The sequence below is a fragment of the Suncus etruscus genome, chromosome 7 (genome assembly GCF_024139225.1).
Source record: "Suncus etruscus isolate mSunEtr1 chromosome 7, mSunEtr1.pri.cur, whole genome shotgun sequence".
NCBI lineage: Eukaryota > Metazoa > Chordata > Mammalia > Eulipotyphla > Soricidae > Suncus > Suncus etruscus.
Window position 1 is genome coordinate 9104862 of NC_064854.1, and position 20938 is coordinate 9125799.

General features: G+C 60.4%; 1 protein-coding gene across 1 annotated transcript in view; it reads right to left on the reverse strand.

Moving 5' to 3' along the window:
• Window positions 1-16448, reverse strand: part of LAMA5 (laminin subunit alpha 5) — a 32138-nt gene extending 15690 nt beyond the window's left edge. Inside the window, exons 1-26 of the mRNA XM_049777492.1 lie at window positions 16209-16448; window positions 13912-14064; window positions 9745-9862; window positions 9400-9518; window positions 9160-9330; window positions 8966-9063; window positions 7921-8036; window positions 7393-7511; window positions 6161-6251; window positions 5883-6017; window positions 5734-5793; window positions 3528-3668; window positions 3195-3332; window positions 2950-3084; window positions 2730-2864; window positions 2509-2646; window positions 2121-2179; window positions 1932-2031; window positions 1790-1842; window positions 1549-1654; window positions 1216-1315; window positions 977-1133; window positions 744-882; window positions 489-631; window positions 282-388; window positions 21-174 (exon numbers count right to left, since the gene is read on the reverse strand). Of these exons, the coding sequence (XP_049633449.1) occupies window positions 21-174; window positions 282-388; window positions 489-631; window positions 744-882; window positions 977-1133; window positions 1216-1315; window positions 1549-1654; window positions 1790-1842; window positions 1932-2031; window positions 2121-2179; window positions 2509-2646; window positions 2730-2864; window positions 2950-3084; window positions 3195-3332; window positions 3528-3668; window positions 5734-5793; window positions 5883-6017; window positions 6161-6251; window positions 7393-7511; window positions 7921-8036; window positions 8966-9063; window positions 9160-9330; window positions 9400-9518; window positions 9745-9862; window positions 13912-14064; window positions 16209-16448 (3225 nt within the window). The remainder of the gene's footprint in view (window positions 1-20; window positions 175-281; window positions 389-488; window positions 632-743; window positions 883-976; window positions 1134-1215; window positions 1316-1548; window positions 1655-1789; window positions 1843-1931; window positions 2032-2120; window positions 2180-2508; window positions 2647-2729; window positions 2865-2949; window positions 3085-3194; window positions 3333-3527; window positions 3669-5733; window positions 5794-5882; window positions 6018-6160; window positions 6252-7392; window positions 7512-7920; window positions 8037-8965; window positions 9064-9159; window positions 9331-9399; window positions 9519-9744; window positions 9863-13911; window positions 14065-16208) is intronic.
• Window positions 16449-20938: the final 4490 nt, after the last annotated feature.

Below are 20938 nucleotides of genomic sequence, written 5' to 3' on the forward strand. Positions count from 1 at the left end.
ACCCAGAGGTGGACACTCACGTCACTGCCTAGACAGGCTGCCAGCGGCGGGTGCGAGGGGCTGAGCTGGTCCAAGGGACAGGGCTGAGGCAGGCTATTGCCGTGGCGACACAATGTGGTGGCGGCATAGGCCGAGGGGAATCCCTCCAGGGGCAGGTGCGTGTAGAGGAGACAGCTGGAGACAGGCACAGGGATTGGGGTCAGCAGAGAAGCAGGGCTCCTACCTGGGCCTCACTTACTCCCAGAAGCGGGGCAGTGATGCCCCTTGACCCCAGGCCTTACTTCTCCCCGGGAAGCCTGGCTGCAGTTTGGAAAGTGCAGGGTTCGGTGATCCGCAGCTGAAGAACGGCCGCCTCGTAGTGGGCACTGGGGAGCAGCACCACATGGTCCTGTGGAGAGGTGGGATGGTTAGGGCTGTAGCTTCTCCTCAGCAGGGGTACCCCATACCCTTCTCCTTCTTCACTTCCAGCCTCCCAGACCCTTTCTCACCAGGAGGACCCCTTCAGCCTCTATCATCATGGCCCAGGTGCCGGGGTTGAGCACAAAGGGCTCCCCAAAACCTGTCTGGGGCACAGCGAGGAAGGCCGGCTCCGTGCTGGGTGGGAAGGTCAGTGGCTGACTCTGCTCTGTGCCTGGGGACACAACAGAGGCTTCTGAGCATCCGCCCAGCCACTTCCAAGGGGCAGAAGGGTGGAGGACAGGCGTAAACAAAGAGGGTGTGTAGGGACAGGGGCCCACACTCACAGTTGGTACAGGTGGCGAGCTTGCCCTCTTCTCGCATGGACACTCGCCCACTCACACTCGATGACCCACGGTTGACATAGCGGAAGACGAGGCGGAAGAGGTCAGGGGAAGTCACATTTACTCTGGCCACGATCCTGGGCTGGGAGCAGAGCAGCGGGTCAGGGTCACCCTGGGCTCCCCCCGGGGCTCACCGGCCTATAGGCCCAGCCTCAAGCCCTACCCCCGGTGGGCACCTGGATGGGTGTCATCTGCGCATAGCCCCGCCAGCTGAAGTTCTCGAACTCCAGGGGGTTGAAGCCAAAACGAAGGCTGTGGCCTTCGGGCGTGGCCGCCTCCTCCAGCTCCAGGCGTAGGTGGTGAAGGTCGGGCAGAAAGTGATCCCGTGCAGGCCTGCAGAGGGGGCATGTCAGGGCGCCTCACAGCCTCACACCCCTGCCCTACTCTCCCACCTGCCACGGGGTAGGGCACGCACTGGCTGCAGGTGGGGCCCTGCGTGTTGGGGCGGCACCGGCAGGCACCCGTCTGGGGGTCACAGCCCAGGCCTAGAGCCCCACCGACGTCACAACGGCAGCCTACAGGGGAAAGAGCTCGCATGTCAGCTGGCCACGGCCATGGGGCCTTGCACCATCCCGAGGCCCAACGTCTATTACCAGGTCCCACTTTCCTTCTTGACTGACCTGTCCTGCCAGCCCAGGGTGGAAGGGCCCAGGACCCATGGGGATGTGATTTGTCAAGGAGCAGGCAGGGGCCACCCCAGGCACCCAGCACAGATCCGAACCCCAGAACTGAATGTTCAGTCACTCACTGTGGCAACCAAAGTAGTTGGAGGGGTCCATCCCGAAGAAGCCGTCCTGGCAGGCGGCACATGTCTGGCCGCACACATGGGCCTTGCAGAAGCACTGGCCGCTGCCCTGTGGGGGGGACAGGTGCTCGCCAGGGGAGGGCCTATAGAGCTGGCCACTGTCCTGGCCACCAGCCACCATCCCTCCCAGCCACCGCCCACTGCCCATCAGACACAGACCACTGCCCTGTCCACACTCACTCACCTGCTGGCAGTCGGTCCCTCCACCCAGTGTTCCCCTGGCATCACAGCTGCAACCTGAAGGCAGGTGTTTGGGGTTTGAGACTGTCTTCCTCCTCCCCCCATCCCCGTGGCCCCTACCCACCCCTGCCACCTCCAGGACTCACGTGCACAGCCTTCAGGGTTGCTAATGCTCAACCCCCAGAAGCCGGGCTTACAGCGGTCACAGCTGGGGCCCTCCACATGGGCTCGACATGTGCAGGTGCCCTGCAACGGGGGACAGGAAACACAGGGTCAGTCCCAAGGTGGGGTGCTGTGTTCTCGAGCCACCCCCCAACCCTGGGCTAACCCCATGCACTCACCTCGGGAACTTGGGCGAGGCTGGGAGCCAGGCCGGCTGGGTGACAGGAACCCACTGTGGAGAGATGCCCAAGGCTCAGGATGGGAGACAAAGCCCCAGCAAGTCCCCATGGACTGTGGGGACATTGCTGCCCCACCACAGCACAGGGAACATGCAATTCCTAGTCACATGCTCGCAGCACTCAGCGTGCATGCCATCGGGACACAAGGTGTCAGAGAACGGTGAGTGTGTCAGATGGTGTTCCTGCATGGCTCAGGGACACACGAACAGCACAGAGACACACGCATGAAACCACACACCAGCACACTAGCTTAGACTCACACTCATCATGGGGACACGGTGCTATGCTCCCCCAAATGCAAAGTGGGTGGGACCCCGCTAACCTTCGCAGAGAGGAAAGCCATAGGTGCCAGGCACACAACTGTCACAACGCAGACCCGTCACGTGGGGCCGGCAGCTACACTGGCCGCTCTGGGGGTCGCAAATGCCATTCTGGGCACCCTCTGGAGAGCAGTGGCAGGCTGGGAGAGAGAGAAAAGGTGCTGTCAGCATGTGGTGGGCCACATCCCATGCAGGGTGCTGTGGGGACCCCATGGATACTCACGGGTGCAGTCAGGAAAGCCGTGGTAGCCAGGGCTGCACTGCCCACAGGTGGGGCTGGCAAAGCCAGGACGGCAGCTACACAGGCCCGAGGGGCCACACAACTGTTCCAGGGCACCCTGAGGGTCGCAGCTGCAGGCTGTGAAAGGAGCCTTGGGTTATACACACAAGGATGTGGGGGACAGTGAGTGGGAGGGACTAGGGTTAACCCTCTGCCTGCTCACCCTGGCACTTGGGGTAGCTGTGGTAGCCCGAGCTGCAGTAGTCACAGTGGGGGCCGCCAAAGCCAGGTTTGCACAGACAATGTCCGTCCTGGTCACAGCCGTTGGGCAGGGTCCCCACCAGGCTGCAACTGCACACTGAGGGGGAAAAGGAGAGGTGGGCCTGAGTAGTGGAGGTGAAGGTGGACGGGCGGTCAGGCAGGCATGGTGGGCACAAGGGTTGGCAGGCATGGCAGAAGGGCACTCACACTGGCAGAGTGGGAAGTGGAAGTAGCCAGGCGCGCAGCGGTCACAAGCAGGGCCCTCGAAGCCTGGCCAGCACACACAATGGCCAGAGTCCGGGTCACAGGCCTCACTGGCCGCACCGGGGCTAGAGCACTGGCAGGCTGCAGGTCACCAAGATCCATAAGGCGGGGGTGGGAGGGGTATGGGGGTTGACAGAGGGTGTTAGAGGTCATTGGGGGGCATGTGGGTATCAGAGTGGGTCGGGCACAAGGGTGTCAGAGGGCATCAGGGGTCTGGGAGTTAGTTTATACATGTCATTGGGGACATGGGCGTGTCTGAGTACCGGCCACACTCACTCTGGCAGCTGGGGCCATAGAAGCCAGGGGCACAGACTTCGCAGTGGGTGCCCTGGAAGTTAGGTTTGCAGACGCAGCGTCCCAACCGCGGGTCCTTGCGACAAGCATTTCCCTCGGTTCCAGCAGCACTGCAGTCACAGTCTGGGGACAGGCATCACCTCAGGGTGCTGAAGCCCCAGAACCTCTCGCAAGGCTGTGTTCCCACCCCCTCCAGTACAGGGGTAAGGTTGGGGAGGAGCCACAGAGGGTTTCAGGCTGACGGTCCCCAAGACAGAGCCCCAGGGAAAAAGCTAAAAGTCCCAGCATGGGAGTGATAGGTCAGAGGTAAGGCATTTGCCTTGCATACAGCCAACCCAGAACAGACTTGGATTCAATTCCCAGACTCCCATATGGTCCCCTGAGCCTGCCAGGAGTGATTTCTGAGCGTAGAGCCAGCAGTAATCCCTGAGCGCTGCTGGGTGTGCCCCCCCAAAATAAATAAATAAAAGTCCCAGCAGGGTGGACGCTGTTGGTTCCAGCCACTGTTTTTGGGAGGGGGAATGCCAACATGGGTGGGAGAGAACAAGGTCAGCTGTGCTCCACTTAGTGGGCACAAAGACATGGCCCTGGATCACTGGTGGGCCTGGGGTATAGACTAGGACAGCCCCACACTCTGGTGTGTCCCCCAAGCAAACCAAACAACAGCCTGAAAGAAAGCTCATAAAACAGGATGACAAGGGGCCAGAGCCATAGCACAGCAGGAAAGGTATTTGCCTTGCCTGCAGCTGGCCCAGATTTGATCCCCAGCATCCCACAGGATCCCCTGAGCCTGCCAGGAATCATCCCTGAATGCAGAGCCAGGAGTAATCCAGAGGGGCTGCTATGTATGGTCCAAAAACAAATAAAAAAAAAAAGCAAGGTGACAATAAACCAAGCCAGATTGGGAAGCCCCAAGAAAACCAAGGAAGTGCCCTTCAGCCCCTAGAGCCTAGACCAAACACTGCCCTGGTTCCACAGAGCCTAAAACCAGAGGCGAAGGGCAGGGGCAAGCACGGCCAATGAGAAGCCAGCAAAGCCCAGACGATCTCCTTTCCTGAGCCCAGTGCCTGCGTCACAGACAGGCCAGAGACGGGGCGCTGACGCAAAGGAAATGAGCAGTCTCCAGTGAGGTGGGGCCCAGGGCAGACTAGAGGGGAGGGGGTGGGGTGGGCTACAACTGAACACACCCACTGACTACACAGGGGAGCTGTGAACATCCCTGTCATAGAATATAGTATAAAGTGTCCAGGGAGGTGAAATGAAGCAGGAGGGAGCAGTGGGGTCAGGGCGGATCCTTGGGCAAAGGGGTGGGACATGCCCAATCCTCCTGGTCACACACACACTTGCAGGAAGAGGAAGGGTCGCATTCCAGGCAGGAAGCTGAGAAAGCACCTCAGACAAAAGCAGATGGGGCTGGCATAGTGAGGTCCCAGTGTGGAGGTCCCCCCCCCCCACCAATGGACACTGCCTGTGGGCTGGTCAAGGACAGCTCCTGGGAGCCCCTAAATAGGTCAGATAAGAGTCAGGGATGTTCCCAAAAGGAAAGTGGTCAGATAAGATGGACAGAGGGGCCAGAGGGGGACTGAGTGACGACTGCAGTGTTGGGGAGAAATGGCCATCACCAAGTTCTCCAGGTACTGGACTATAAGCACCCCAGATGTGAGGACCACAGAGGTCTCCATAGTCCTGGGGTGGGGACGAGCCCCGCAGACTCCATGAGTGGAAAGTGACTCTAGGAACCAGAGGGAACCTTCTAGACAGAATCCAGTTCTCAGCCACAAACAGCCCCTAGTCATGTCATGAGGGGGAGACCCCATACAAGCAGAAACCGCTCCTGAAAAACCAGCTGGGAGGGGCTACCAAGCTCAGGGCGCAGCAGAGGAGGCGGGATGTTCTGAGCTGGCCAGACCCAGGGCTGTCATTGAGTCCCCCAGGCCATCTGGCAGACACCAGCCACCGAGCAGGGGGGAGTCTGGGCTGGGCTGTTTGTGTGTGACAGACCAAAGGCCTGCAGGCCAAGGGGATGGGCAGGCCAGGGGGACAGAGAGGCCAAGGAGGGGGACAGGCAGGCAGACAGATCTCTAACAGTCCAGCATGGTGCACAGGCAGGGCATAGAGTGCCTCTGCATGCTGACCGGCAGCCCCAGCACCTGCCTCTCAGCACCCTCCCTCCGGGGCCAGCACTTACTCACTATCTGCCCGGCTGGCAGCACCTGTTCTCCAGTGTCATTGCGAGCAGAGGACTTGGCTGGGGGAGGAGACACATGTCAGCAGTGGCCACAGTCACCCAGAGCTTCCCTGGGGCCGTCCCTCTGCCAGCCCGGGGGAGGCACTTACGGTAGCACTGGGGGAAATCCAGGAAGCCATCGGCACAAGTGTCACAGTGCTCGCCGGTGAAGTTGGGGCGGCAGTAGCAGCGGCCAGTAAGGTCCTCACACGTCCCATCCGTGAAATCCGAGTCACACTCGCAGCCTGGGAGAGTGGAGGGAGGTCCTGAGATGTGGGAGTCCAGGACAGAGGGTGGATGGATGCAGAGACAGCGGCGGGCCTGGCCCGAGCACAGCGTTGTGGAGTGGCTACTCGCCCGAGCACAGCGTTGTGGAGTGGCTACTCACGGCGACAGGCGTGTGGCGAATCCAGGGGATGGTTGGGGTCGCGGTAGAAGCCAGGCTGGCAGCGTTCACAGTTGATGCCAGTGGTGTGGTGCTGAGGGGACAAGGGTTCGGTCTGAAACACCCCGCCCCACCCCAAAACCGTGCCTGAGGGGCCGAAGCGATAACACTGAGGTAGGGCGTTTGCCTTGCACACAGCCGATCAGGGACAGAACCGAGCTCGATTCCCGGCATCCTATGTGGTCCTCTGAGTCTGCCAGGAGTGATTCCTGAGTGCAGAGCCATAAGGAACCCCTGAGCACTTCTGTATGTGGTCCAAATAAAAAATAAACAGGGGCTGGAATGATAGCACAACAGTAGGGCATTTGCCTTGCACGCAGCCCAACCTAGGAAGGACCCAGGTTCGATTCTGGCATCCCATATGGTTCCCTGTTACTCCCTCCTCCAACTTCCTGCCTATCTCACCTGGAAAGGGAGATCCTCCCACAGCTGGGAGGGGTCTGTGGTTGGTAATTAGAGTGGCCTGGGCAAGGGGTGAGACAGAGCAGCAGCAAGGAAGACGCAGCAGGTAGAGAAAAGACACAGGTTGGTTGCAGAGAGGCTGGTTAGCTTAGAAGCCATGCAAATGGCGGTTGGGGCCTTGTAATAAATAAAGCTGATGTCTCCCATCTGACTGCTGTGGGTCATTTCTTCGCAGCCATCCTGATAGCGACAGACCCGCCAGGCCTTAAGGGCTGCAGGCGCAGGGCCGGGCCAAAAAAGGCCTCACCGTCCACTCCACCACTAGGACTTTATAGTATTTAATACAACAGTCCCCTGAGCCTGTCAGGAGTGATTTCCGAGCATAGAGCCAGGAGTAACCTCTAGCGCCACTGGGTGTGACCCAAAAAAACAAATGAATCAATAAACTAAAATTTATAAACAAAACAAAACCCACACAGCCCCACCCAGTTCCCATAGCCCAGCCCCCACACACCTTCCAAGCCAGCTCCAGCCAGCCACATGGCCCTGCCCACAAAGTCCTGCCACCCCACAGCCTCACTCAGTCCCATAAGCCCCACACAACTAGCCCACCCAACCCATGTCCCTGTCCGCAGCCCGGCCCATCCACAAAACCCCAGCCAATTCCAGAGCCCTGTATACAAGCCCCACCCAGTCCCAGAGTCCCAACCAAACCCAGTCCCTCTCATAAAGACCCTCAGCCATGCCACAGCCCTCCCCAGTCCAGTCTCCACCTGACAGTCGATGCATACGCCACCACCCCGGAAGACGTGCTCCAGGTCCTGGCTGGCGTGGAGCCGGTCCACCTCAGGGTCGTAGTAGCAATCGTGGGCATGACCATGGCAGTTGCAGGCTGAACCAGAGACATATTGTCACTCTCAGAAACTAAGACACTCCCCCAGGGGCTGGAGCAATAACCCAACAGTAGGGTGTTTGCCTTGCATGAGGCCAATCCTGGAGGGACGACCCCAGTTCGATTCCCCGAATCCCATATGGTACCCCCGAGCCTGCCAGGAGCTTATTTCTGAGCGCAGAGCCAGGAGTAAGCCCTGAGTGCTGCTAAGTGTGACCCAAAAGCTAATAAGAAAACAAATTTACATTAAAAAAAAGACACACACACCCCCAACACATGCCATATCACATGAACACCACCCCCATGAGGACGTGTGAACTCGGCAAGTGTGTGCTCTGCCACTTGCAGAGAGGTAAGGGTCTGCTCTGTATTACGCACACATCTGTGTGTGTGTGTGCGGGGTACTCACACTGGCACTCGTTGGCACTATCAGTGGTTGCCGGCTTCCACGGGTGCTGGTGGAAACCGGGGCAGCAGCGGTCACAGGAGCCCCCACAGGTGTTATGCTGGCAGGCACACTGCAGCCTGTGGGAGCAGACACGGGCACCCAAGGGGGTACACGATCAGGAAGGACTCAGATCCCAGCGAACCCCAGAATGTTGAAGTTGAGTACAAGGCCTTGGCAGGTAAGTATGGCCCTGCCCACAGCCCTGCCTGAGGCCTCAAAAAGCAGGGCCTGTCAGCTCAGTGCCCTGGTGCCCGGCAGCTCCCGGGCAAGTGGCCAGAACTGCTTCCTCTTACCGCCGGGGGCAGACACCAGGTTGGCACTGTGGGTGGGTCCAGGCCAGAGACAGCTGGATGCAGAAGGCAGCCGAGGTTGTGCCTCCTACGGCGGCATTCACTCTGCCAGGTCCCACCCACGACCATGCCAAGCGGGAGTGAGTCTGCAGGACCCGATCCGAGGCCCAGGGAGGCCAGGACTGTGGGAGCTGCAGGGGCACTGCACGGAGCAGGGAACGGGATCCTCACCCTGGCTTGAGGCTGGACCCTCCCCAAGTGTTCTGGGCTTGCACAGGGAGAGGCGCCAGTCAGAGGTAGGGAGCCAGGCACAAGGACAGGGCAGGGAGGTTTAGCCAGACCCCAGGGAGGTGGTGTCAGCTGATGCAGTGACACACCCACCAGAATGTTCCCTGCCCATGTCATAGCTGCCTGGATGGGAAACAGGACCCCGTAACCTCTAGGGAATGAAAGCAACTCGGTTCCCTGAAGCTGACGCAGGCCCAGGAAGGAAAGGATGCTTGGTGGTGCTGCAGGAAGTGGGTGCTTGGGAGAAAGGGGTAGTGGTGCTCACAGGGCATTGGGTGGATGGGTGCTGGGGGAATGAAGGGCTATGGATATCCCAACACTGTCCCGCTTGGCCCCCTCCAGTCTGCAGGGCAATACCCACTGACTCTGAGTTTTCCAACACCAATGCCTGCAGCTGTGAGCAGATTGGGGGGCTGCACGGGGCTCACCTGAAGGGGTCTGTGGGGTCCTGGGCATCACAGGCATCTGCGTGGCCATGGCAGACGCAGCGGCCGCCCACACTGATGTCCTTGATGCTGTAATAATACTGCAGAGGACAGGTGAGAGGAGTCAGGCAGCCCAGCCCTGTGGGGGTCCCCCCAGACTCCACCTCCACCCCAGCCCCATGGCCCCCCCTGCTCACCCGGCGAGTGACCGTGGGGTCCCGCAATGCTTTGGCCATGAGGTGCCCGAGCAGTGTGTTGGTGCGCAGGAAGCGGAGGCGAATGTTGGTGGCTTTGGTGAAATCCCGCAGCCGCGGCGAGTAGGAGAAATTCATGGCACCTGGACGCCCGTTCACCAGCGACACGACAATCTGCAGGTGTGAGGGTCAGTGCCCGGCATCCTGGTTGTGCCCCCACCCTGGGCAGCGTCCCGACCCCACCTCGCCATTCTCCAGGGGCACGATCCGTGAGTACTCGGTGCTGCACACCACATCGTCATCCTGTTCGATCCGCTCCAGTGTCCGGGGCCCGAAACGCTCCAAACAGTCCCTCCTTGAGGCTGCAAACGGAGCAGGGACCCTCTGTCTTTGACCTGGCCTATGCCCTCAGAGGCAGCCCCCCACAAAGCCTGGGGACATGCAGGAGACACTGACGCCAGCAGGAACCTCCCCAGCCTGCCTTCCTAGGTATCCCCAGACATGCATGCCCTGTGGCCGCGTGGACACTGGCTGGAGGCTGAGCAGGACACGGGCAGTTCCTGGGATTCCTTGGAGCATCCGACTCACAGGCAAAGTACTGCCAGGGCTGGTAGGTGAGGCCGAAGTCGGTGGAACGTTCCAGCACCCATAGGTCAGGCCTTGGAGAGTTGGCAAACTTGACAAGCACATAAGCAACATGGAACACCTGTGGGCAGGAGGGTGAAGCCTTACGTGGGGACCCCAACACTGCTGGAGGAAGGAGTGGTTGGGCCTCATCCAGGAGCCCAGCACCACTGCGGGGGGGAGGGGGGGTCCATAACCAGTCCAGCCCAGAGCCCTGTGGCTGGCAGCAGGACACACGTTTCTTAAGATATCCAAGTCCAGGAAGGACACAGAAGCACCTCAGCAACCCCAAACTACGTCCAGAGGTTCTGGGCAGGTGGCACCAGGCGGATGTGTCCCTGGCACAAAGGATTGGCTAGGAATGAGCGTGTGGGGTCCCTCTGGTCCCTGGGGCTGCCTCTCTGCAGGCAAGGCCCTGGCTATGGACTGTCAGCCACGCCTGCAGGTGCACAGAAATACAAGTGACCACTCTGGATGCTGCATGCAGGTGAGGGGCTGGGTTCTTCCCATGGGGGCACCCCTAAAGGCATCTAGGGAGCAGAATCCCACAAAAGGCTGTGGATTTCCTCCTTGGTCCTCTCCTGGGTCACCCTAACCCATCCAGCCCAGTGGAGATGCCAGGGGGACCCCAAAGTCAGGGTCTAGCCAACCCTGGCCAGGGTAAGGCCCTCCCCCACCTAACCTGAGACCCCCCCAGAAGGAGTCAGGATGGTCTGTGAGTTGGGACACAGGCTGGGTGGGGTCGGGGCTTGAGGCACCCTGACTCTCCCTGTCCCTCCAGGGGGTGGTGAGGGGTCAAGCATTCTTCCTTGTGACACAAACACCCTCAGGGTTCTGGTTCCATCCCACAGCCCCAGAGCAGCCCCTCAGACCCCACTCCTGGATTTGAGGCTGCCTTTACTGTCTGACACGAACTGGGGGTGCCCCAACCTCTTCCTCCCTGATCCCCACTCCCAGCTCTGTTAGCAGCACAGGCCTGGCCTCCCCCGTGGGGCAGAGCCCTGGACAGGGAGAAAAAAGTCTTTGGAAGCCAAAACCAAACAAAAGCCTCGAGTTATTTTTAAAAATCGGGCTATTTTGGGGCAGGCACATTTCCAGGACGGCAGCCAAGCCCCCACACCCAGCCTGGAGTCCTGGGGTCTGGCCCGGCCCCCAGGACCTCTGCTGGGATCAGGGCAGGAGGACAGCACTGTGTGGTTTGGGGGAGCACAAGGCGGGGGGGGGGGTTCCCCTGCACCTCTGCTCTGAGATACCTGCGGACCAGCACCATACCTGTGCCCCAGCAAAGGTGGGATTCGAGCACGGCTGGTTGTTCCCCCAGAAGGGGCAGGGGACACGCAGAGGCTCTGGGTGGTGTGACTTCCCGCCAGCGGCAGCCTCCCGAGGAGCACCAGGTGGGCGGGAGGGAGGAAGGGGGAGCCTGAGTCACCAAGGACGTGAGTCAGCTCTGTTTGGAGGGTCAGCCGAGACAGGTCAGCAAGACCACACAGGGCATGCTGGGGTGACCCCAACTCCCAGGATGGCCTCTGGGCTCAGAGCCTGAAGCTACCTCAGCCCTAACCCCGTTTCACCAGCTGGACCCCTGGACAAGTTGTCAGCCGGCACACACAGCCCAATCACGCTAAGCTTAGACTCACTGCCACTTCATAGGGGATGGACAGCACAGGGAGGGGCAGCAGAGTCCACAGATCCTAGTACGGGGAGGGTCCCCCGCAGCGGGAGGCCCAGGGCACCCCTGAGGGATGTGGGTGGAGCTCAGCTTCCCCAGCTCAGGGCCCCTCAGGCCAGCTGGACACAGGAAGTGCAATTTATCCCAGGGGACCCACAAACCACAGTTTAGTCTTCGGTGGACAGGCCTGGATCTGTGTGGCGGGTCAGAGCAGAGTGTATGGAATATGGAGGGTCCCTGAGGGTTCATGGGGGCACCATGAGGTCTGTGGAGCACTGGGACCTGGCTACATCCTGAGCTAGGAAGGGCCTGCCAGGCTCCTGTTCCCAGCTGCCCTGCCCGAGTAACCAGAGCCTGGCCAGCCTCGGCCTCACTTCCTGCCAGCGCCTGGCCCAGGTGACCTGGATGCCACCACTGGCCCTGTGCCCAGCCAAGCATGGGGGCAGAAGGTCAGGCAGGATGCCTAGGCTTTTGTGAGGGCTCTTACGGGGGTCAGGACTGGGTCCTGAGGCAGTGTGCCTCCATGCCTTGCTCCCACATCTCTGCCTCACCCAGGATCTCTGTAGCTAGGCATGTCCACCCACACCCTTTCCTGGTGCATCGGAACAGGAACCTCAGCTTGCCTCCCAGTGAGACCCCCCCAGACTCAATATTTCTTTTTGGTTTGGAGACCATACCCGGTGGCATTCAGGGGTTGCTCCTGGCTCTGTGCTCAAAAACCAATCCTGGGGGCCGGAGAGATAGCACAGAGGGCAGGTAGGGCAACACTGTTGTGGCCCAAAAACAACAACAACAACAACATACTCCTGGTGGGGCCAAAGCAGTAGCACAGCAGGGAGGTAATTTGCTTTGCATGTGGCTGACCAGGGTTCAATCACTGGCATTCTATAGGGTCCTCTGAGAGTGCCAGGAATGATTTCTGAATACAGAGCCATGAATAATCCCAGAGCACCGCCGGGTGTGACCCAAAAACACAAAAACAACAACAAAAAAGGAATCACTCCTGACAGGCTCCGGGAATCCTATGGGATGCTGGGGATGGAACCTGAGTCAGCCACTCCAGATCCCCAGACCCATTTCTGACCCCAACAAACACCTCTGCCTTCACACCCCTGTGCTGACCGCACCCTATCCTCCTGGTCTGCAAGGGCAGAAAGAAGGGACCAGGGGCTGCTAGGGGCCCATAGTGGCCTTAAACCCACAGAGTCAGGAGGCTGAGTCTGGCTATGCACTGGAGAGGCCACTTTAGTGGACACTGCTAAGCTGGGTTCCTGCAGGGCTCTGGGGACAGTCCCGGAATGGGTGTGGGCGTGAGGCCTGGACCCTGCCTATCCCCCCACAGGACCCTCCCATCTCACTAGGGAAGGAAGAGGTGAACCTTCTGGGAGGGAACTCAGCTGAACCCAGGATGCCGGCGGGCAGTGGGCACAGGCACAGGACAGTAGCTGGGCCAGCCAGGCAGGGAGTGGCCCTTCGTCACACAGGAAGACCTCAGAGGCCGTGCCGCCCTCCGGGATCAGGACAATGGCACCGCTTCCTGCCCTCCCCAGCCCTGGCTCTGCCCGCGGGGTGCCAGTTTAGCCAGCATCCCTGGCCACCCTAGGCGTCCCCCCTCCCATCCCACATGCACTGGGCACAAGGAGGCGCCAGCGCCGGAGGAGGGGAGAATGCGGGGAAATTCCTCCGGAACCCACACGCGTGTGTGCGGGAAGTGGGAGCTTCCCTCACCCCTACCAAAGGGGGCTGATGACGGTGCGGGCAGGAAATAACGCTTTTCCCCTGTGGGGCATTTAGGCTTGGGGAAACTAAGGCTGGGAAGGCGGAAGTGCCCGCCCTGCTGGCAAAGTGTTGCTGGCAGTTAGAGGGCAGCTGAGCACAGAGCCAGAGCTGCCCCCACACCTGTGCCCTTCCCCTCCCCTGCCCCCTGTCCCTCCCCCTTGCAATCTGGTCTGGCCTGGGGGGGAGGGGAGCTCGCTGGACCCCGGTGTGGACACGCAGTGGACATGCTTCTGGAAGCTGGGAGAACCGTGCAGGCACAGGTCAGCCCACAAGGCCACCCTTTCCCTTACAGGGCCCCCAGGAAATTCCAGGCCTGGATAGGATCAGACCTGCAGGGCGAGGCCCCTCCACCTGCACACCCTACCCCCAGCTCTGCTGCCTGTCTGGGAGGCCTCTCCCCCACCCCCCAGAACCCAGTGGCCCTGCCCTGCCCTACCCTGTCCTTCCTGGCCCTGGCCAGCCAGAGGTCCTCCAGGCCCTCCCGCCTCTTCATACCTGAGCTGAGGCATCCCAGGCCCATCCCAGGTCCGCCCCCTGCCCGCCCCCTGCCCGCCACCTCCGCATTCCAGGCCCCCACACCCCACGGCTCCAGGCACAGGAATTCTGAGACTGCGCCAGACAGGGCCCAGGCTGCCTGCCTCTCCCCTCCTCTCTTCTCCGCTGCCCCCCACCCGCCCATGTACCTGGCCCAGATCCAGCGTCAGGTTGACCTCGTTGAACTGGAGCCCCCTGGACAGCGGGGGGCTCTGCCACCAGCGCTCGGTGCCATCGATGGCATGGCTGGCCGGGTGCGCCTTCTTGCTGCTGGCTGCCGTACAGATGTCGCAGTACTGGCCCTGCAAGAAGAGGGGAGTCAGAGGCAGGCACCTTCTGTCCCCCTCCCCGGGACCCCTGCTCGGACTCAGAGGGTGGTGCAAGATCCCAGGGACACTGGAGGGGGTCTTCGGTGCTGGGAGATGAAAGGGTATAGGGCTTTGGGACAACTGCACCCTTGTCCATCCCACCCCAACCAGAGGGGCCCAAGATGATGAGATCAAGGTGGGAAAAGGGGCCCCGTACACAGGATGGTGTCACCCCAGGGCCCTTCACCACTAGAGAGGGTCACCCTGGGGCCCTCCGAGCTGCCCTCCTCTGCCCGGCTCCCTTGGGTCCTGGAGAACCACGTGGGGACCATTGTGGGCCTCCCACTCAGCCACTTCCAAGCCCTGGCCTTGCGCCATGTCACGGCCACTGAGCAGCACACGGGTGGGGTGGGGGCCCGCAGCCTGCAGCCACCTGTCCCCTGGGGGAGGAGCAGGTGTCCTCCTCCGTGGGAGGGGTGGGGAGCACTAAGCCCCACTGCCAGCCCTGCCCCCAATGCTGGGAAGCAAAGCGCCAGTCCCTTGCGGGCACACAAAGGGCCTCTGGTTTGGCAGAGATTGGGGCTGGGAAACAGCTTCCCCAGGGGCCAGACCTCCTCCAGGGAGCCGAGGGAGGTGGGAGCGTGGGAGGCCTTGCCATCAGGGGTGGGGCCCCTCGCCAGTTCCTCTTCCCCCCCCCCCTCATACCTCCTGGAACCCCTGCTGAGTTCCCACCTCACCATCCCCCTCAGCTCAGAGCTCAGGACCACCAAGGAAGCAGACCTGCCCCTCAAGACTTTATTTACTCTGGGCAGTGGCCTCTCACCACCTCCCCTCCCCACACGGGAGAACCTGGAACAAAATATTCGCCCCCCCCACACACACACACATAGTCACCTATGGCTCCCTGGACCCCAGCTGGGGTAATGGGTGCTTGGGAGAAGCATGGCCAGCCGAGGGTCTGAAATCTGAAAGTTTCTACTGGATAATTCAACCAAGGGGGTCTCTGGGGCTGTACTCCAGCCCCATTCCTAAGTTTAGAGTGGGAACTTAGGAAAACTAGGTCCCAACTGAGAAGCACAGGAACACCCCCCCCCCAAGAAACTCTCCCAGATCCCACCTGAGGCCTCATGGGGGCCCCACTGAACTGGATGCTCTCTTGGTGCTCCCAGAAATGACCAGAGTTCTGGGGGAGGGGACCAACTCGTGCTGTCCCTGGATCCTCAGGCTCTGGCCAGCATGCTCCACCATGGACCCAAAGGGAAGCAGAAACTGAACTACCATGGGGCTTTGGGGGCTCAAGGGAAGTGCAGGTCTGTGCCCTCGCAGGCAGCGGGCTCAGGGGAGTGCAGGTCTGCGCCCTCGCAGACAGAGCCTGAGTTTGGGGCACAGGAGAGGCTGTCCCCCAATGAGCTTGAGGCTTGCAAGGGGCAGTTCCAGGGATACTGAAAGTCCACAGAACTCAGCAGTTTTGGAGACACCCCCTACTCTGTGCTGACCCCTCCCCGGGGACCCTAAATCCTGGTCTGGCTGGATTCCTGCTGGGTCCACAGGAACTATGCATGCCCCCAAGTCCCCAGCAACCAGTAGGATTAGGGCAGAAACTGGGGGTCTCCTCCATGCCGCAAGAAAGCAGGGCCGGTCCTAGCAGCCTTGGGGCCCCCGCCCAGCCCCCATACTTAGCAGTGGGGCCTCATGTTGGGTTCAGGAGTCCTCAGCCCCAAGACTGACCAGGGGAGCTCCCCATAGCAGGAGCCTCCTAACTTACTTCCCAAGTAAGCTCCAAGTTTTGGAGAAGCCCCTCTCCACCTGCGCGCACACCTAAGGGGCCTTCCAAGTTCCAGACTTCCCCTTCCCCGGGGCCGGCTACCACCCTGGACCGCGCCCCAGCAGTGCAGGCCCGGCCCGAAGCACGGGGGTGGGGTGGCCCAGAGTCCCGCGGTGGCCGGCAGGTTCCAGCCCGTCCCCGGAGCGCGCTCCGCCCCGTGCGCGGGGGGCCCCAAGCTCTCCAGTGCGCCCACCTTTCCAAGGGCGCGCTCGGGGGAGCCCAAACCGAGCAGTCCCCCCGTATCTCGCCATCCCCAAATGCGTAAAGTTGGGCAGGGGTCCTGGGGACCCCGGGGGACCCGGCGATTGCTCACCTGGATGGTCTGGTTGGGGTCCCCGCCGGCCACCGGGCCCCCCACCAACTTGCAGTACAGGTCCTCGGTGGGGCGCGGAACACCGCGCGCTGTGGTCTCCTCTCCGCAGGTCGCCGAGGCGTGGATACGGGCGCCCTCGGCCAGGTTGAAATAAGGGGGGTGCAGGCTGAAGCCCCCCGATGCCACCCGCACGGCGCTCAGCAGCAGCAGAGCCAGCCCGGCCAGCAGCCGCTGCGCCATGGTGCGCCCCGATCTCCGCCCCGCGCGTCCCCACTTGGGCACCAGCGAGCCGGGCCACTGGGCCACTGTGCAGCGCGCTCGGCCGCCCTCGCCCCGCTCCGCCCGCCCGCCCGGGGACGTCAGGCTCCGCCCCGGCCCCAAGCTCCGGGACGGACGGGGCGGGGAAGGGGGGCACAGGCCGCGCGTCCCCGGAAAGGCCACCTGCTTGGCTTTGTTCTGCTAACTTCTCTGGGCCTCCGCGCCCCTCGCGCCTGCCTGCCCTGGCCAACTCCAGCTCCCACCGTCCTCCCTCCACACCGCTTGGGCCACCCCCACCCCCACTTAAGTCCCTCACTCCCTGGGTGCCAGGCTGGGTACCCCCTTCTCCAAGTTGGCCTCCTCAACCCTCCTGCACCCCTTCATTTGCAATTCTCTGGCTGCCCAGGGCACACTTGCTGACAGGTGCGCCCTATCTAGGGGTCCCTAACTTAAGTCCAGTGATTCAAGTTTGCTCTTAGATATTCTCCAAGGGCCAGTGGGAGGAGGAAGCGACTCAGTGCCTGGCTCCGGCGGGTCCAGCTACGTCTTCATCTGGGGCGCTGGACCTGTTCCTTCTCTCCCCAGGGTTCAGGGCCCAAGAGGGGCCTCAAGGGAAGCTTGGAGTGGGGGTGGGGTGCAGAGAGCAACTGCAGCTTCTGCTCCTGGTCAGCTGGGCACCACCACTTGGTCCTGGCGGGGGTCCCACACCAGCTGCACATTTCCCGGGGTGCCCTGCCCCAGGGCAGATAGGCCACCATAAGGCTCCATCTAGGTTAAGCAGGGCTGTCTGCAGGGACCGAACACATGTCGGTCTCAAAGAGGAGACAGCCGGGATCCTTCATGATGCCCTTCCTAGGACCCCAGAGCTGGCCCTGGGCAGTCGCAGTCCCCGAAAGAGTTATTTTATTGACCTGGTTCTGAGGCTTCCTGAGTACTGGCTTAGTCCCTGGGTCCAGAAGAAGAAGCCAGGCCCTGGGAAAAAAAATGCTTTATGGGGGCCCGGAGAGATAGCACAGTGGTGTTTGCCTTGCAAGCAGCCGATCCAGGACCAAAGGTGGTTGGTTCGAATCCCGGTGTCCCATATGGTCCCCTGAGCCTGCCAGGAGCTATTTCTGAGCAGACAGCCAGGAGTAACCCCTGAGCACCGCTGGGTGTGGCCCAAAAACAAAAAAAAAAAAAAAAGCTTTATGGGGTGACAAGTTGCCCCTTACTCCTGCCAGGTGGCTTCGAAGGGGGGGGAAGCACTGAAACCCAAGGTGCAGAGGTTTTATCTCCACCACTGTCCCCCCACACATCACATTTCCTTCTCATGGCCCCCGTGGCCCTGAGGGTCCCCACCTTCCTCCTAACTTGGTGGGGAAAGTAGCACTGAAAATTGGGGGAATGGGGGGTCAGAGAGATAGCATGGAGGTAATGTGTTTGCCTTGCATGCAGAATGACGGTGGTTCGAATCCCAGCATCCCATATGGTCCCCTGAACCTGCCAGGAGCGATTTCCGAGCATAGAGCCAGGAATAACCCCTGAGCGTTGTCGGGTGTGACCCAACCCCCCCCCAAAAATTGGGGGGTGCTAGAGCAATAGCACAGTGATAGGGCATTTGCCTTGCAGGTAGCAACCCCAAGTTCTATCCTGGCATCCCATATGATCCCTTAAACCTGCCAGGAGCAATTCCTTCCTTCCTTCCTTCCTTCCTTCCTTCCTTCCTTCCTTCCTTCCTTCCTTCCTTCCTTCCTTCCTTCCTTCCTTCCTTCCTTATGCAGGGATTTGAACCATCCCCCATCTGGGCAATTCCTTCCTTCCTTCCTTCCTTCCTTCCTTCCTTCCTTCCTTCCTTCCTTCCTTCCTTCCTTCCTTCCTTCCTTCCTTCCTTATGCAGGGATTTGAACCATCCCCCATCTGGGATCAGCTGCGTTCAAGACCTACCATTGTGCTATCTCTCTAGCCCCCAGGAGCAATTTCTGAATGCAGAGTCAGAAGTAATCCCTGAGCACCACTAAGTGTGCCCCCCCCCCCAAAAAAAAAAGAAAGCTTTGGACTCAGGCTCACACCACATTTGCTGTGTGCCTGTCTCAAACCCCCACGGCCCAGGTAAGTTTGCGGTGTAGAACCTCAAGAAGTAATTGGGTCCTGAGGTGTTGCAAATCAGCCCCTGATGAGGTTGACTGATAGAGGGATGGAGGATGAGGCCTTTCTCCTCCAGCTCGGACCATGCGTCTGTTACCCTGTTCAGCCGGCGGTTCTGAGGTGAATGTGGTGGGAAGAAAGCCAACAGGTAGTCAGGCTTCCGAAGAAAACAGCTCTTTATTCCGTGAAGAGGCCGAAGCCAAAAGGCCTAAGAATAGGCCCCAGGAAAAAAGCCCCTCACCTTCCACAGACCCTTGCTTTTATGCCCCAGAATCAGGTACCACCCAATGGTGGGATCAGGTACCACCCAATGGTGGGAGCGGGATCAGGTACCACCCTAGGGTGGGAGCAGAATGCCAGGTCACACCCTAGGGTAGGACACAATCACCAATCAGGGTAGGGTCAGTAACATAATAATCCCATAAAAATGTTTACATACACAACACTGAGGAATCCCCCAGGAGTGCAGACTGGGACCCTGAGTGTGGTGGCACTCAGTCACAGCCTCAAGGATCCTGGGAGGTCAAACAGGGTCTCCCCAAGGGGAAGTAGGGGCCACTGGCTCTGCAAGGCATCTGACACACCCCCACACAGTGCCCAAATGGACCTCTCAGGCAACTCCCAGTTACCAACAAGGGTGTCTCACGGAGCCATTTTGTGGAGACCTGGCTGGGGTGTTTATACTCACACACTCACCTGGGTATTGGGATCTATCCCCTCACACTCAGCCGAGAGGTCCATACCACAAATAAACTGTGTCGTGGGGGTCCAAACCCCATACGCACCTGTGGGGTCTACACCTGCATACTCACTTCAGGAGTCCACACTTAGAAACTCACCTGGGTCATGGGTGCCTACACCCACACATTCACCCGAGGGGCCCACACCAGCACAATTCCCCTGTGGATCAACACCTGCATACATGTCAGGGGCCCAGCCAGACTGCAGTGTCCCCCTCTGGGAAGTCTTGGACTTCAGCAGGGAGGGGACAGTCAGGAGGAGTGGAGTGGAGTGGGTTGGGGGTACAGCCTCTCACGGCCCAAGAAGCCCCTGAGCACTCAAGTCTAGTATCTCTGTCCCTGAGAGCTCTGGAGTCCTGGGGTGAAGGCGAGCCTTAAGGCTTAGGGGTTTGCCACTGGAATGTTCCTCAGGCACTGGCTCCCCCAAAGACTCTGGTTTTTGTTTTGTTTTGGTTTGGTTTGGTTTGGTTTTTGGGTCACACTTGGCTGCTCTCAGGGTTACTCCTGGCTCTGTGCTCAGACAGAAATCACTCCTGGCAGGCTCTGGGGACCATATAGAATGCCAGGATTTGAACCACCATTGGTCCTGGGTCTGTTTGCAAGGCAAATGCCCTACCTATGTGCTATCTCTCTGCCCTATCTCTCTGCCCCCAACCCATACCCCCAAAGACTCTTTTGCTGCTGCCCTAAGTTTCTCCAGGGAGTTGGGAGGGCTTCTGGCCTGGTTGCCACTCTCTGGGAATTAGTGTGTGATGAGAGGCTGTGTGCCCTGGGCCAGGGTTCCTTCATCAGGGCATGACCAAGATTGTTAACTGGGTCCAGGCACCTTCAAGATGATCTCATGGAGCTACTGGTCTCCATGGGATTTTGGGGGGCTGTGTGAGGGTCCCTTACCCCGTATCCCTCACTGAAGTCAGGAGGGAAAGCCTTGAGACATTCACATCCAGATGGGTATCAGGACCCCCTGATATCTAGAACCAAGTCTGGGAGGTCAGGGGAGGCTGGCCCATAGAGCCTCCCCCCCCCTTTCAGTTGGGTTTTGGGAGAACATGCATAAGCATAGCCTGCCTAAAGCATTCTGGGAACCCCAGTGCAGGTGCTCACTACTGCTTTGTAAGGCCCCCCACCTCTGTTCTGCACCACAGAGAGCTGTCTGAGTCAGCACAGGGCTGCCCCTCCCCACTTCACCCCTGTCCCTGGGGCCGGGAGCTTTCCAGGAGGTGCCCACAGCAGGCCTTATATGGTCTGATGCCTGGCAGCCGAACGGGAGCCAGGCGGGGCATGGCCAGAGCCCAGAGCCTTCTCGCAATGGCCTGCAGCCCCTCCAAGGGGGTCTGGCTAGCATCAGGCCTGGGGTTCCGGGGTGCTCACTGGCAGCTTTTCTGGACCCTCCAGCTCTGCCCTGGCCAGAGCAGGGCTGTGAAGTGAACTTGGTGCCCCCAGCCCCTCCGGTTGCTCTGTGCCCTGAATTCCTCCATGGGGCTGGGCTGACCCCTGCCCCTGCCCCGTCTTTGTCCTTCCTCCTTCCTCCCCACAATGCTGGATTCACCCCCCACTGCTCCCAACTCTGTGTGTCTGTCTCCATCTGTCCATCTGTCTGTCTGTCCC